This window comes from Bos javanicus, chromosome 16 (assembly GCF_032452875.1).
Source record: "Bos javanicus breed banteng chromosome 16, ARS-OSU_banteng_1.0, whole genome shotgun sequence".
Lineage (NCBI taxonomy): Eukaryota > Metazoa > Chordata > Mammalia > Artiodactyla > Bovidae > Bos > Bos javanicus.
This window is the reverse complement of record NC_083883.1, coordinates 54920767-54934375: the sequence shown is the minus strand read 5'-3', so window position 1 is coordinate 54934375 and position 13609 is coordinate 54920767. Positions and strand designations below refer to the sequence as shown.

Sequence of the window (13609 nt, the reverse complement as noted above, 5' to 3'; positions counted from 1 at the left end):
TGTCCAACTCTTTGAGATGCTATGGACTGTAGCCCACCAGGCATCTCTGTTCATGGGATTCTCCAAGCAAGAATACTGGAGTGGCTTGCCATGCCCTCCTTCAGATGATCTTCCCAACCCAGGGATCAAACCTCAGTCTCTTATGTCTCCTCATTGACAGGTGAGTTCTTTACCGCTAGCACCACCTGGGCAGCCCTCAGCAAAGGACATCCTCATCTTGATGGTGAGGTTTCCATTGGTGGCAAGCAGCAATGGATGTCAGGGAGATTTTCCTCTTTCTTTTCAGATGTATCATTTAGTCTCTAAGTGTAATTTTTCCTTAGCCCCAAATATCTTGATCTATGCTTTCCTTTATGGCATTTAAAAATATCTTAACCAACTAGATTTTATGTAATGAAAACATCTAATTATTTGGCATTTTATTTCTTGACATTAAAAATAGTTTGTGCAAATGGCATTCACTTTTAGGGATATCTGCTGCCTTTTTCCAAGGCCATTAACTGTGGAAGCTGAGGTTGGAGACTGCAGTGGGTTACATGATGCTCTATTCCCATAGTTTTAAGGCCCAAAAGTGAAAGTCATTCAGTCGTGTCCAACTGTTTGCAACCCCATGGACTATACAGTCCATGGAATTCTCCAGGCCAAAATACTGGAGTAGGTAGCCTTTCCTTCTCCAAGGTATCTTCCTAACCCAGGGATCGAACCCAGGTCTCCCACACTACAGGCAGATTCTTTACCATTGAAGCCACAAGGCCCTAAGTAAGTGAGTGAAAGGTTTCCCCCTGAAAATATTCACCTTTCAGGCTCCTGGTATCCACTTCCCAGTGCAACATAAATTGAGCACAACAGTGAATGGAAATGGATGGGCTAGCGGTTGGGTTTCTTCCTCCTTGGTCCTTATGAGATGCTTGTTTTGGTGACCATAGGGGCAGAGCTATGGCTTTTTCCTCACTGAGCCCAGAGTAAAACTGTGCAAAACTGAGGCTATTCCACAACTGCCAGAGCAGAGATTTCCACTCTGAGTTGGTTCCTCTGAAGAGTGGGGAGACAGATGAAGGGGTGTTCAGGCTTACTTGAGAAAGATGCCTTCTTCTCTTCAAGTTCTTATAGGATTCCTTTAGGAGCAGATTCAGGATGAGTATCTGGAACCCCCTGAGACTCCTGAACCTGGCAGGGAAGAGCCTACTAACTGATGAGGCCTTGACCATTTCTACTCTGGAGTATCTGCCCATCGAGCTCTTCCCCCGACTCTTCATGGAAGCATTCTGTGGAAGACACAGAAAGACCTTAAAGGCCTTGGTTCAAGCCTGGCCCTTTGTCCGCCTGCCTCTGGGGGGCCTGATGCAGACACCTCATCTGGGAACCTTACAAGCAGTGCTGGATGGACTCGATGTCCTGCTCACACAGAAGGATCGTCCAAGGTGAGTCAGATGCATGTAACCTGGTAAGAGATGGGCAGTCCTGAAGAGACAAGTGACAGTAGGAGAGTAAATGACAAATGGATGGACCAGTGGCTTCTGATGATGCCAGTGAAGAAACAGAGACTTGGTCATTGCTGAGTTCACTTTGCTGAATGCCTTCCAGCAGTGCAGGTGTGCCTAAAATGCAAGGAAATGTGAAAGTACATGCCCAGCCTCCTCTCAGGGATGCCTAAGGGTACTAGAGTAGAAAGTTAGGGGAAATGGCAAGGGAAAGGAGATGGAGGGATGTGAGGCAGAGAGGGAAGAGGGCAAGGAAGAAGGTGATGTCAGGAATGTGAAGTAAAAGCTGAGGTGCAAAGTCAGAGTGTTGCCTAATTTTGTGTGAATCTAAAAACTATAGCTGCCAATCTGCTGATTCCCCACAGGAAGTGCAAACTGCGTGTGCTGGATTTAAGGAATTCTGGCCAGGACTTCTGGAGAATGTGGTCTGGATCCAGTGTCCATGTGTCCTCAAGCTCATCAATGGTACCAATGGCTGAGGATGGGTCAAGGATCGAGAAGCCCTTGGCTCCCTTCGAGGTGTTCACAGAACTTCACCTCAAGGAAAGAACCATGAATGAATTCCTCACTTACCTCCTAAAGTGGGTAGAGGAGAGAGACCCTTTCATACACCTGTGTTGTAAGAAGCTGAAAATTGTTTCATTTCCCATGGATAATATTATGAATGTCCTGAGCATGGTGCAGCTGGACTGTATCCAGGAGTTACATGTGAATTGCACCTGGCATCTGTCCACTCTGGCCATGATTGCTCCTCTCCTGGGCCAGATGAGCAATGTGCAGAAACTGTTTGTCTCCCACATCCATCTGCCTGATCCTGAGGAGTGGGATGAGCAGCACATTGTCAAAATTACTTCTCAGTTCCTGAGGCTGCACCACCTCCAGGATCTCCATCTGGAATCCCCTTTCTACCTTGGAGGCTGCCTGGACCAGATGTTCAGGTGAGTGTGTACCACACTGACCAGCAAATAGAGGGGAAAAGCTGGAGGTAGTGACAGATTTCCTCTTCCTGGGCTCTAAAATCACTTCAGATGGTGACTGCAGCCATAAAATCAGAAGATGTTTGCTTCTTGAAAGGAAAGTTATAACAAACCTAGACAGTGTTTAAAAAGCAGAGACATTCCTTGGCCACAGAGGTCCACATACTCAAGACTATGGTCTTCCCAAGGGTCATATATGATTGTGAGAGCTGGGCCGTAAAGAAGGCAGAACACCAAGAATGGATGCATTTGAACTGTGGTGCTGGAGAAGACTCCTGAGAGTCCCTTGGAAAGCAAAGAAATTAAACCAGTCAATCTTAATGAAAATCAATCCTGAATACTTGTTGGAAGGGCTGATGCTGAAATTGAAACTCCAGTATTTGGGTCATCTGATGCGTACAGGTGACTCACTGGAAAAGTCCCTGATGGTGGGAAAGATTGAGGGCAGAAGCAGAAGAGGGTGTTAGAGGATGAGATGGCTAGATGGCATCACTGACTCATTGAACATAAACTTGGGCAAACTTCAGGAGATGGTGAGGGACAGAGAGGCCTTGGCATGCTGCAGTCCATGGGATTACAAAGAGTCAGACATGACCGGGCAATTGAACAACAATAGCTTAGGTGACTTAAAAATAATTAAGGGAATGGAGCGTTGCAGATGGAAAATTCCATCAGTCATGAGCATTTTAAACAGAAGCTCCATGCTCACTGGTTTTGTGACCACAGTGAGCCTAATTCCCCATCTATAAAGGTCGATTTTTTTCTCCATGTGTGTATGCTAAGTCACTCAATCATGCCCAGTTCTCTGTAATCCTATGGACTGTAGCCCATCAGGCTTCCCTTTCCATGGGATTTTCCAGGCAAGAATACTGGAGTTGGTAGCCATGCACTCCTCCAGGAGATCTTTCCGACCCAGGAATAAAACCCCTGTCTTTTATGTCTCCTGGATTGGCAGGCCAATTCTTTACCACTAGTGCCACCTGGGAAGCCTAAGATAAGCTTATTAATATATGGGAAATGCATGACTCTGGAGATGATGGTAATAGAGTAGGGATCAAAGGGATCATAAAAATTGGTAGATGGTTTGCAGATAAAGGAGGGATGTAAGTGAGCCTGTGCAGACTGGCATCCTCAGTGGATGTTGTGGGATCTTGTCCAGGTTGTCCTCTATGCATGTCACACAAAAGCCTCACCTGCCTGAGATGGGTACCTGGGGCCAAAGCATGTGTGAAGGAAGCATGGATTGGAAGCATTTTAAGTATATCTCTTACTATTAAATTTTAGTGATACCCACTCTCAATTGAAACAAGGTATCAGGCTCTCCTCTGAACTTGTCCTAGTGCATCCCATTATCTTCATTCATCCTCAGACAGAAGTGGAGTGAGTTTTTCTCTGCTTGCCTAATGAGGAGAGTTTTCAAGACTCTATGTACTTGACCCAATCACACAGAAGGGTAAATGACTCTGGCTACAATAAGACTGGCCATTCTGGGTTTCAATCCTTATCAGATCATCATACCAAACCTGGGCTTGGGCAGATCACTTGTCTCTCAACTTGTGGTCAGTTTTCACCTCAAGTTTCTAAGACCTAATGTCTCTGTTTCTCCCCAGGTGCCTGATGAAGCCCTTGGACAACCTTTCAATAACTCGCTGCCTCCTTAGAGATTCAGACTTGACCCATCTGTCCCAGAGCCCGAACATCAGTCAGCTAAAGAGCCTGAATCTGAGTGGGGTCACCATGACCTACTCTAGTCCTGAGCTCCTCCCAGCTCTGCTGGAGAAAGTTTCAGCCACCCTTCAGGAGCTATACTTAGAGCAATCTGGGATCAGGGACTCCCACCTCGAGGCCATCTTGCCTGCCCTGAGCCACTGCTTCCAGCTCACATCCTTCAGTCTGCGTGGGAACCTCCTCTCCATGCCCATCATGGAGAAGATGCTGCAACATACCTCTGAGCTGCCCAGTTTAAGTCGAGAGCTGTACCCTGTCCTTCAGGAGAGTTTCAGCTCTCAGGGGATCCTCCAACCTGGGAGACTTGCCCAGTGTCGGACTGAACTGCTTGAGATTCTGAAGGACTTAGGACGCCCCAGGACCATCTGGATTTGCTTCACCCCCTGTCCACACTGTGGAGATAACACATTCTATCATCCTGAGCCCATCATATATGGCGGTAACATTCCAGCCTAGTTGGGTGCATCAATCCCAAGCTCTCTACTGAGCCCTTGGAAACTGAAATCTTGGACAAGATACATCGTGAAGGGAAAACAGACATATTGTTTCAGACATCTACTCAATGTGAATGTGAAAAGGAAAGGTGGTCCTACAGGGGAGCAGGATTGCAGGGGGAAATGTAGTCTCCCCAGTAATGCAATGCTTGTGGACATGTGTCCTGTAGAGTCAGAGATAGGAACCTAAATTTATCTAGCTGGATTTGAACTTGAGATTCACATGTTGCAATTGTCCCTGGATTGTTGTTGTTCAGTTGCCCAGTCGTGTCCAACTCTTCAACCCCATGGACTGCAGAACGCCAGGCCTCCCTGTCCCTCACCATCTCCTAAAGTTTGCCCAAGTTCATGTTCATTGCATCCGTGATGCCGTCCAGCCATCTCATCCTCTGAGGCCTTCTTTTGCCCTCAATCTTTCCCAGCATCAGGGACTTTTCCAATGAGTCAGCTGTTCACATAAAATGACCAAAATAGTGGAGCTTCAGCATTAGTCCTTCCAGTGAATATTCAGGATTGATCCCCGGTAAGATTGACTGATTTGATCTCCTTGCTGTCCAAGTGAATTTCAGGAGTCTTCTCTAGCACCACAGTTCTAATACATCAATTCTTTGGTGTTCTGCCTTCTTTACGGTCCGGCTCTCACAATCATACCTGACCACTGGAAAGACCATAGCCTTGACTATGTGAATTTTTGTCAGCAGAGTAGTGTCTCTGCTTTTCAACACACTATCTAGGTTTGTCATTATATATATATATATACACATACATACATATATATACATACTACTTGGAAATCGGCTAATGAGATTATGGTTCCACATCTCAGGCCCCCTGGACAATGGCTGGGGCTATCTGCCTTCTGGGAAGGAGCTGGAAGATAACTTCTGATAGCAGCTGGCATGATGATGACAAGGTTGTGTGTGACTGACTCATGTTTAATTCTCTCCCTGGGTCCAAGTTCCTCAAGAGCCCACAGCACCTCCATCAGGGGCTCTCAGACTTGGAAATGTCTCATATTCCAGGACTGGTCACCTCTCTCTCTGCTCACATTCTTAGGTTTAGTCTTTCAAATGAGTTTGCTAGTCCGATCCCATCTTCAGGAAAGGTAACACCAACAAAGGCGACACTGTTCCTCTTGGCCACACCCTTTAGTTTCTAAACTTTACCCTGAGAAAATTTGGGACACCCGGGTTTGATCCCTGGGTCAGGAAGATCCCCTGGAGAAGGAAATGGCAACCCACTCCAGTACTCTTGCCTGGAAAATTCCATGGATGGAAGAGCCTGGTAGGCTACAGTCCATGGGGTCGCAAAGAGTTGGACACGACTGAGCAACTTCACTTTCTTTTCACTTTCACCCAGAGAAAAGTCTTTTAATCTCTCTCCAAGTCAGTGGAAAACAATATATCCATATTTTACACTGTCTTCAGTCATTCAGAGGGCTGCTGTAGGAATGCCCAGCTCCAGGCTGCCCTACCCCACCCTCACTTCTCACTGTGACTTTGACCTGATCTCCATCAGAGAAGCCATGACTTAAACTGGAGGACCAACCATATCCCCGGGAGACTGCCCTTGCTCCCTGAATAGGCTCCTGATCTGCTATTATTCCAACATGACACTGGCACAACAACTTGATACAAGGAGAAGTTTAGTTTGTTTTCTTTGGGACAGCACCACTGTTCCTGTGAAGCTGCTTTATTTCTAGGCCATTTGAATAGTTTTAATATGGCCAAAGAGTCCCCCAAAAATGATGCTTCCAGGTTTCCCTTTTTTGGTGCAGTGTCAGGCACAGATTAATCCCTTCCTTGACACACCCAGGGCTACAACTGCCAGTATTAGTAAAATTCAATCAGTGTTTGTGGGGTGAATCCAGGAATGTGTTTTGACTTCCCCTTTGACCTAATTATTTCTCTTTCCTGAAGTGAAAATCTGATTCAATCTATCTGGAGAAACACAAATTTAAGGATTAACCATCTGGATATTCTGGAATCTAACCTGGTATCACTTTCCAATTAGAAGTTACTTGTTGGAAGGGGAAAGAAATGATTAGAAAGTCCTCTAAAAGCCTCAGGCACCAAAGAAGGAATATAGAAGCATTGCCTGGGTTCTACAAGGGGTCTGAGGTCTGACCATCCTGCCAACCCCATCAGAGCTGGTGTGCTACTGACACTCACATACTTGGCAGTTTTTTAAATTTTACTAGTTAGGCTTTCTAAACAGAAACTTAAAAACATTCCATATGCTATTTTTAAAGTCTCTCCCTGGTGTCTCAGTGGTAAAGAGACTGCCTGCCAATGCAGGAGACAAAGATTCTATCCCTGCATCAGGAAGATCCCCTGGAGTTGGCAATGGCAACCCACTCCAGTATTCTTGCCTGGGAAATCCCATTGCCAGAGGAGCCTGACGGGCTACAGTCCATGGGGTTACAAAAGAACCTGACTCAACTTATTGACTGAAAGAATAACAACTGGGTATGAAGTGTTCCATTCACTGAACTCCTTTCTAAAGCAGTAATGTTGCAGGAATGAAAGTAGCGGTGCAGGAGAATGATCAGATCCCAGGTCACATAAGAGTCTCTGGGAAGGCTGCCACATGTGGGTTTTGGCGTCGTGCAGGGAAGAATTCAAGAATGAACCTTTGTAAAGATAAAGAAGGTTTATAAAGGCTCACACTCCATAGAGATAGAGTGGGCCATCATGGAAAGCAAGAGAGGCACCAGGCTTGTCAATTTTTATAGGAGCGGGTAATTTTATAGGCTAATGAGTGGGAGTATTCCAGCTATCTTGGGGCAATAAAATATTAGTCACTCAGATGTGTCTGACTCTTTGCAACCCCATGGACTACAGTCTGCCAGGCTCCTCTGTCCATGCAATTCTCCAGGCAAGAACACTTGAGTGGGTAGCCATTCCCTTCTCCAGGGGATCTTCCTGACCCAGGGATCGAACCCAGGTCTCCTGCATTGTGGGCAGATTCTTTTACCATCTGAGCCACTAGGGAAGCCCCTTTCATCTTGGGGAAGGGGTGGGGATTTCCAGGAATTGGACCACTGCCCACTTTTTGACCATTAATGTGCATAACCATCATGGCAGCTGGGTTGTGGCTACTATGAGCTATACTGAGGATCGAGGGCAAGTGCAAGGTGAGTCCATCATCCTGGACCTGGTTGTTTCTAATCAGTTTATGTCATGTCCTTCTTTTAAAGGTTGTGCCTTGCCCCTTTCCTGTCTCAGTAATTCTTATATATGTAAAGAAAGAATGTTTAAAAATGTGCATCTCAAAGCTTTCCAGCTCAGATAGACTCCCACATCTTAATAACACTCTTAGTTACATGGCTTCTGCAATTTCTCATTTTAAATTTTTAAAGTGAAAACAATCTTTTCATTCAATTTATGGTACTAATCTCAACTTTTGGAGAGGAACCCCTTCAGAGATGATACTGCTTCCTTTTAGTCACTCCTTTTAATTTCTAAACACAACCCAGAGAAAAGTCTTCTAAATTTCCTTCTTACCCAAGAGAAGGAAAAAAAAAAAAAAAACCTACATTTTACACTATTTGCGTTACTCACATTGTCCCTCTAGGGACATCCAGCTCCAACTACCCAGCCCTCACTCTTACTTCTCAAATGTGATTTTGACCTGATGTCTTCAGAGATGGTTTGACTTAAGATTGGAATACCAGTCACATCCCCAAAAGGACTTCCCTTTACTTTCTGAGTAGATTCCTGATCTCCACTTGTCCAGCATAACACCTGAGTGACAGTTGATAGAGGTGGATACTTTTATTTTGCTTCCTTTGGGAACAACACTACTGTCTTCATAAAGCAATGTTAATTCTGGGACATTTCAATAATTTTTTTATGGCTGAAGATCCCCAAACAACGGTACTTCAAAGTTTTGTTTTTCCTGTCACAAAAGGATAACCCCTTTCCTGTCTCACACCCAGGCCTATTACTATTAATATTAGTAAAGCCAAATCAATATTTGTGGGTGAATCAAGAAATCCAATACCCCTCCCTCATTCTTTATCCTGCCTGAATGAAATCTGATTCAATCAGTTCCTCTGAAGGTAACAAAGATTCAATCAGGATTAACCCAATAGACAGTCTGAAATCTAATCAGGTATCACTTTCTGATTGGCAGTTAGTTGTTGGAAAGAAGGAAGATGTGATTAGAAAGGTCTATATAAGCCTTAGACACCAAAGAGATGCAGAATCTTCAGGGTTCCAGAGTCACCACCGGGGTTCTCAAGTCTGAGTGTGAGCAGCCTGCCAACCACAACAGAGCTGGTAAGTTACAGATACAACTAAAGACACCTTCACTGTACCCACGGTCAACTGGTCTTGAATGGTGGCAGGCGTATCAGGATGAAAGGAGAGATTAATTTTAAAAACTGCTTACTGGGGACTTCCCTAGGGATCCTGGAATTGGACCACTGCAGGATCGCAGGTTCATTCCTGGTCTGGGAACTAAGACACCCCATGCCGTGCTGCCAAAATTGAAAAATAAAAATAAATGAATAAAAATTATTTATTTTCATATATACTGATTTAAGATTTTGGTTTTACCTTGAATGTAGTATTGACTTAATCCCAAATATTTGATTGGTTCTTTTTAAATGTCTTAACAAAGCAGATGCTCTTTTTAGTAAAAAAACATCTTTGGAATTTCTTTTTTTTTTTTAATTTTTTTCTCTTTTTTTTGAAATTTTATTTCTTGAAATTTAAAATGTTTAGTTTGAGCACAAACATCATTCATACTAGGGGTATCTCTTACCCTTTCCCAGCCCAGTGAACTGTGGGCTATATTGGGCCACATAATGCTCCTATTCCCATAGTTTTAAGGCTCTAAGTGATATATTAAAATTTTACCCCAAAAAAGATGAAGCTCAGCCTTTAGCTCATGGTACCCACTTCCCAGTGACACATGATTAAGCAAAGCAGTGGATGGAAATGGATGGACTAATGGTTGGATTTCTCCCTTCTTGCTCCTTGTGAGATCATGCTCTAGTGCCCATAGGGGTAGAGCTATGGCTTTGTGCTCACTGGGTCCAGAGTGTACTTGGGACTAACAGGCACTTGCACTACTGCCAGGAAGATTCCTTTGACGAGTGGGAGAGAGAGGTGTGTTCTTGTTTGGCCTGAGAAGGATGCCTTGTTCTCTGGAAGTTTTCACAGGATTGCTTTTGTAGCAGAGTCAGATCAGAATGAGTCTTTGGGCCCCACCCAGACTCCTGGACCTGGCAGCTATGAGCCTGCTAAGGAATGAGGATTTGGCCATGAGTTCTTTGGAGTTTCTGCCCATTGAGCTCTTCCCCCTACTCTTCATGGAAGCCTTCTATGGGAGTCACATTAAGACCCTGAAGACCATGGTGTATTCCTGGCCTTTTGTCCGCCTGCCTCTGGGGGGCCTGATGGAGCCGCCTCATCTGATAACCTTACAAGCAGTACTGGATGGACTTGATGTCCTGCTTTCCCAGAAGGAGCACCCCAGGTGAGTCTAATCCAGGTAGCCTGGAAGGTTACTAGACATCCTGAAAAGACAGCTGGGGTCATAGAGTGAATGGTCAAGGAATGCACCAAAGGCTTCTGATGATGTCAATGAATTTCGAGGCCTTGACCACTGCTGAGCCCTCTTTGGGAAACGCCTTCTGGAAGTGTAGGAGTGTCTAAGATGCAGGGAAACCTAAGAGAACATGTCCCAGCCTCTTCCCAGGGATTCTTAAGGATTGTAGAAGTAGAAAATCAGGAAGCATGTAGGGGCAAAGGAGATAGAGGAAAGTGAGGCAGTATCCCTACTGAAGAGGAAGTGGGCAAGGCAGCAGGTAATGTCAGGAATCTGAAGTAAAAACTCAGGTGAGAAGTCTTAGTGTTGCCTATATTCTGAGACTGTGGTTTCATTCAGCCTGTATTCTGAGACTGTGACTTCATTCAGTTTGGATTTTAAACCATTGCTGCCCATCTGCTGTTTCCCCACAGGAGGTGCAAACTGCAGGTGTTGGATTTAAGGAATACTGGCCAGAACTTCTGGAGCATATGGTCTGGATACATGGACCACATGTACTCAAGCTCACTGACGGCACCAGTTCCTGAGGACAGGTCAAGGACAGAGCAGCCCTTGGCTCCCTTGGAGGTGTTCATAGAGATGAACCTCAAGGAATGGGCCATGGATGAGTTCCTCACCTACCTCATGAGGTGGGCAGAACAGAGAAAAGTTTCCATACACCTGTGCTGTAAGAAGCTGAAGATCTTTGGAATACCTGTGGAAAATATTATGAAGGTCCTGAGTATGGTGCAGCTGGACTGTATCCAGGATGTAGAAGTCAACCAGAACTGGCACCTGTCCAGCCTGGCCACATTCGCTCCTCTCCTGGGCCAAATGAGTAACGTGCAGAGACTCATACTTTCTGCCTCTAAAGAGCAGGAACAGCATGTTGTTGTCCAGTTTACCTCTCAGTTCCTCAAGCTGCACCACCTCCGGGATCTCTATCTGGAATCTCCCTTCTTCCTGTCAGGCCGCCTGGACCAGATGCTCAGGTGAGGGGGGCACCACTAGTTGAGAAACAATGAACACAACTCTGCAATGTCAAGTGCACTGTCTTGTTTTATGCTCTACCCTGAAGTGTGGTAACACACAGCTACCCAAGTCAAGGTCGAGGAACAAATGGATAGAGGCACTGGAAAGGGACACCATCTAGGGAGCTATAGACTAGGGGATTGGAATCTACCAAAGAACAGTTTGAGGTTTCTACTTTAGGAGGAGAGATCTATGTCCAGATAACTTAGGAAAACAAGTGGAAAGGGTCTTGAGGAGGAACCTGAGCGTTTCTAAATGGAAGCTCTGTGCTCTGCAAGTCTGTGGCCACAATGAGCCTCTCTCAAATTCCCTGTCCCTAAAATGTTGTTTTGCGCTTCAGATAAGATATTTAATATATGAGAAATGCATGGTTCTGGAGATGATGATAATAGAGCAGGAGCCAAAGGGACAGTAGAAAGTGGTAGATCTTAGCAGATGACACAAGGGCGTAAATGAGCCCCTGCAGACTGGAAAGCTCAGTTGAGTTGCAGGAAATTACCCAAGTTGTTTTTTTTATTCATGTAACCCAGGTACCTCACCAAGCCTGAGATATGAGTGCCTGAGCCCAGCACAGACAGAAGAAAGCCTGAGATGAAAGTATCTTTTGCCTTCTTTCCCAATACTAACACTCAGAGATGCCTGCACTTGATTTAGACGTGATGTCAGGCTCTCCCTCTGAGCAGGTTCTAGATATTCCATTATGTTCATTCACCCTCATAAGGAAGTAGAGTATGTTACACCCTGCTTGACAGATTACGAAAGAGAGATTTCAAGGTTCTATGTACTTCATTCAGTCACACAGTGAAGGTGAAAGAACTCAGGCTAAAATGAGACTGGGCATGTTGGATATTGACCTTTATTTGATGGTCAGAATGACCCTGGCCTTGGGCAAATCACTTGTTTCTTACCTGGAGGTCACCTGCCTCCCCTGTTTCTCAGACCTAAAGGCCCTTTCTTCACAGGTGTCTGATGAGCCCCTTGGATAACCTCACGATAACTCACTGCCTCCTTACAGAATCAGACTTGACCCACCTGTCCCAGTGCCCAAGAATCAGTCAACTAAAAGGCCTGGATCTGAGTGGTATCACCCTGGCTGACTTTAGTCCTGAGCTCCTTCAAGTTCTGCTGGAGCAAGTTGCAGATACCCTCCAGGTATTGGACTTAAATCAGTGTGAGATCATGGACTCCCAAATCGAGGCCATCCTGCCTGCCCTGAGCCACTGCTCCCAGCTCAGGTCCATCAGCATGTGTGGGAACCTCCTCTCCATGGCTGCTATGGAGAAGCTGCTGCGTCACACCTCAGGGCTGCCCAGGTTAAGTCAAGAGTTTTACCCAGACCCTCTGGAGAGTAACAGCTCTCAGGCAGTTCTTTCAGAAGAGAGACTTGCCCAGCTTCGAGCTGAACTTTTGGAGATTCTGAGAGACTTGGGACGTCCCAGGACCATCTGGCTTAACTCCATCTTCTTTGCTTCCTATGGCTACGACGAATACTCTCATTTAGAAATTATTGAATACATCCCTGCCTAGTTGGGTGCACCTATCAAAAGCTTTCTTCTGGGCACTTGGAAGCTGAAATCTATGTCACAGGTACATCATAAAGGGAAACCAGACCCATGGTTTTAGACATCTGCTCGTGTGAATGAGAAAAGAAAAAGTGAGCCAGTGAAGGTGCAGAAGGAAAATGTTGACCTGGAGAGCTGATGTGACTTCCGGGAACATGTGTCCCACAGAGTTAGAAATGTGAACCTAAGCGACTTTAGAGGGATTTGAGCTTGAGAAGCATAAGTTAAAGTTATCTCTGGTGGATGATTGTAAAGAAATGGCCAGAAATAAAAAGACCTCTAGTGTAAACCTACTGCTATCCTGCATGAAGTATTATCCTGTTTTCTCAGTTTATATCTTGGGAATTTCCAGATACTGATAAAATTTAAAAAGACATGGAGTTGTCTATGATCTGAAGCCTTACTATTCCTGCAAGTTCTTTATTCTATCTGGGGCATCTCATCCCTCCTTACTTATTTCTGTGTCTGTTAATTGGGTTAATACACACAAAGGGGAACATACTCAGTGGCCAATGAAGCAGTGGAGTGAAGAGCTCTTGCCAGGGTCCTCACTGCTGATGCAGGTCATGACCCTGGACATGAGCAGTCCTCATGGTTCTCCTGGTGGGTCCATAAGACTTAGTTCCTGGCCTTTGTGTTGCTGAGAAAGGGTTTGACTATATAAGGCAAACCCTCCAGTTCTGGGAGGGGTAGTCCAAACTGTGAATAATCTGGAGACTGGATCTCACTAAACCATGCCTGCCATGGCTGGGTAGTGGTCCTTCTTGAATTAATCTAGTTGTGCACATCCAAATTCA

General features: G+C 45.3%; 2 protein-coding genes across 2 annotated transcripts; both read left to right on the top strand.

The window, feature by feature from the left end:
• The first annotated feature begins 1058 nt into the window (after positions 1 to 1058).
• LOC133227359 (melanoma antigen preferentially expressed in tumors-like) lies at positions 1059 to 4642 on the top strand. The gene is made up of 3 exons (XM_061381801.1): positions 1059 to 1421; positions 1847 to 2419; positions 4069 to 4642. Exons 1-3 carry the CDS (start codon positions 1135 to 1137, stop codon positions 4640 to 4642), a joined length of 1434 nt encoding a protein of 477 aa, XP_061237785.1. The 5' UTR covers positions 1059 to 1134.
• Positions 4643 to 9880: 5238 nt separating this feature from the next.
• LOC133227358 (PRAME family member 8-like) lies at positions 9881 to 12777 on the top strand. Its single transcript, XM_061381800.1, has 3 exons — positions 9881 to 10167; positions 10653 to 11210; positions 12213 to 12777. The coding sequence occupies exons 1-3, from the start codon at positions 9881 to 9883 to the stop codon at positions 12775 to 12777; spliced, it is 1410 nt and encodes a 469-aa protein (XP_061237784.1).
• Positions 12778 to 13609: the final 832 nt, after the last annotated feature.

What these genes read in the sequence shown, in the direction of transcription:
- LOC133227359 (XM_061381801.1), top strand. Translation starts at nt 1,135, where the DNA reads ATGAGTATCTGGAACCCCCTGAGACTCCTGAACCTGGCAGGGAAGAGC. An exon ending in ACACAGAAGGATCGTCCAAG is followed by an intron (nt 1,422 to 1,846) that starts GTGAGTCAGATG and finishes GATTCCCCACAG; the next exon opens with GAAGTGCAAACTGCGTGTGC. An exon ending in TGCCTGGACCAGATGTTCAG is followed by an intron (nt 2,420 to 4,068) that starts GTGAGTGTGTAC and finishes GTTTCTCCCCAG; the next exon opens with GTGCCTGATGAAGCCCTTGG.
- LOC133227358 (XM_061381800.1), top strand. Translation starts at nt 9,881, where the DNA reads ATGAGTCTTTGGGCCCCACCCAGACTCCTGGACCTGGCAGCTATGAGC. An exon ending in TCCCAGAAGGAGCACCCCAG is followed by an intron (nt 10,168 to 10,652) that starts GTGAGTCTAATC and finishes GTTTCCCCACAG; the next exon opens with GAGGTGCAAACTGCAGGTGT. An exon ending in CGCCTGGACCAGATGCTCAG is followed by an intron (nt 11,211 to 12,212) that starts GTGAGGGGGGCA and finishes CTTTCTTCACAG; the next exon opens with GTGTCTGATGAGCCCCTTGG.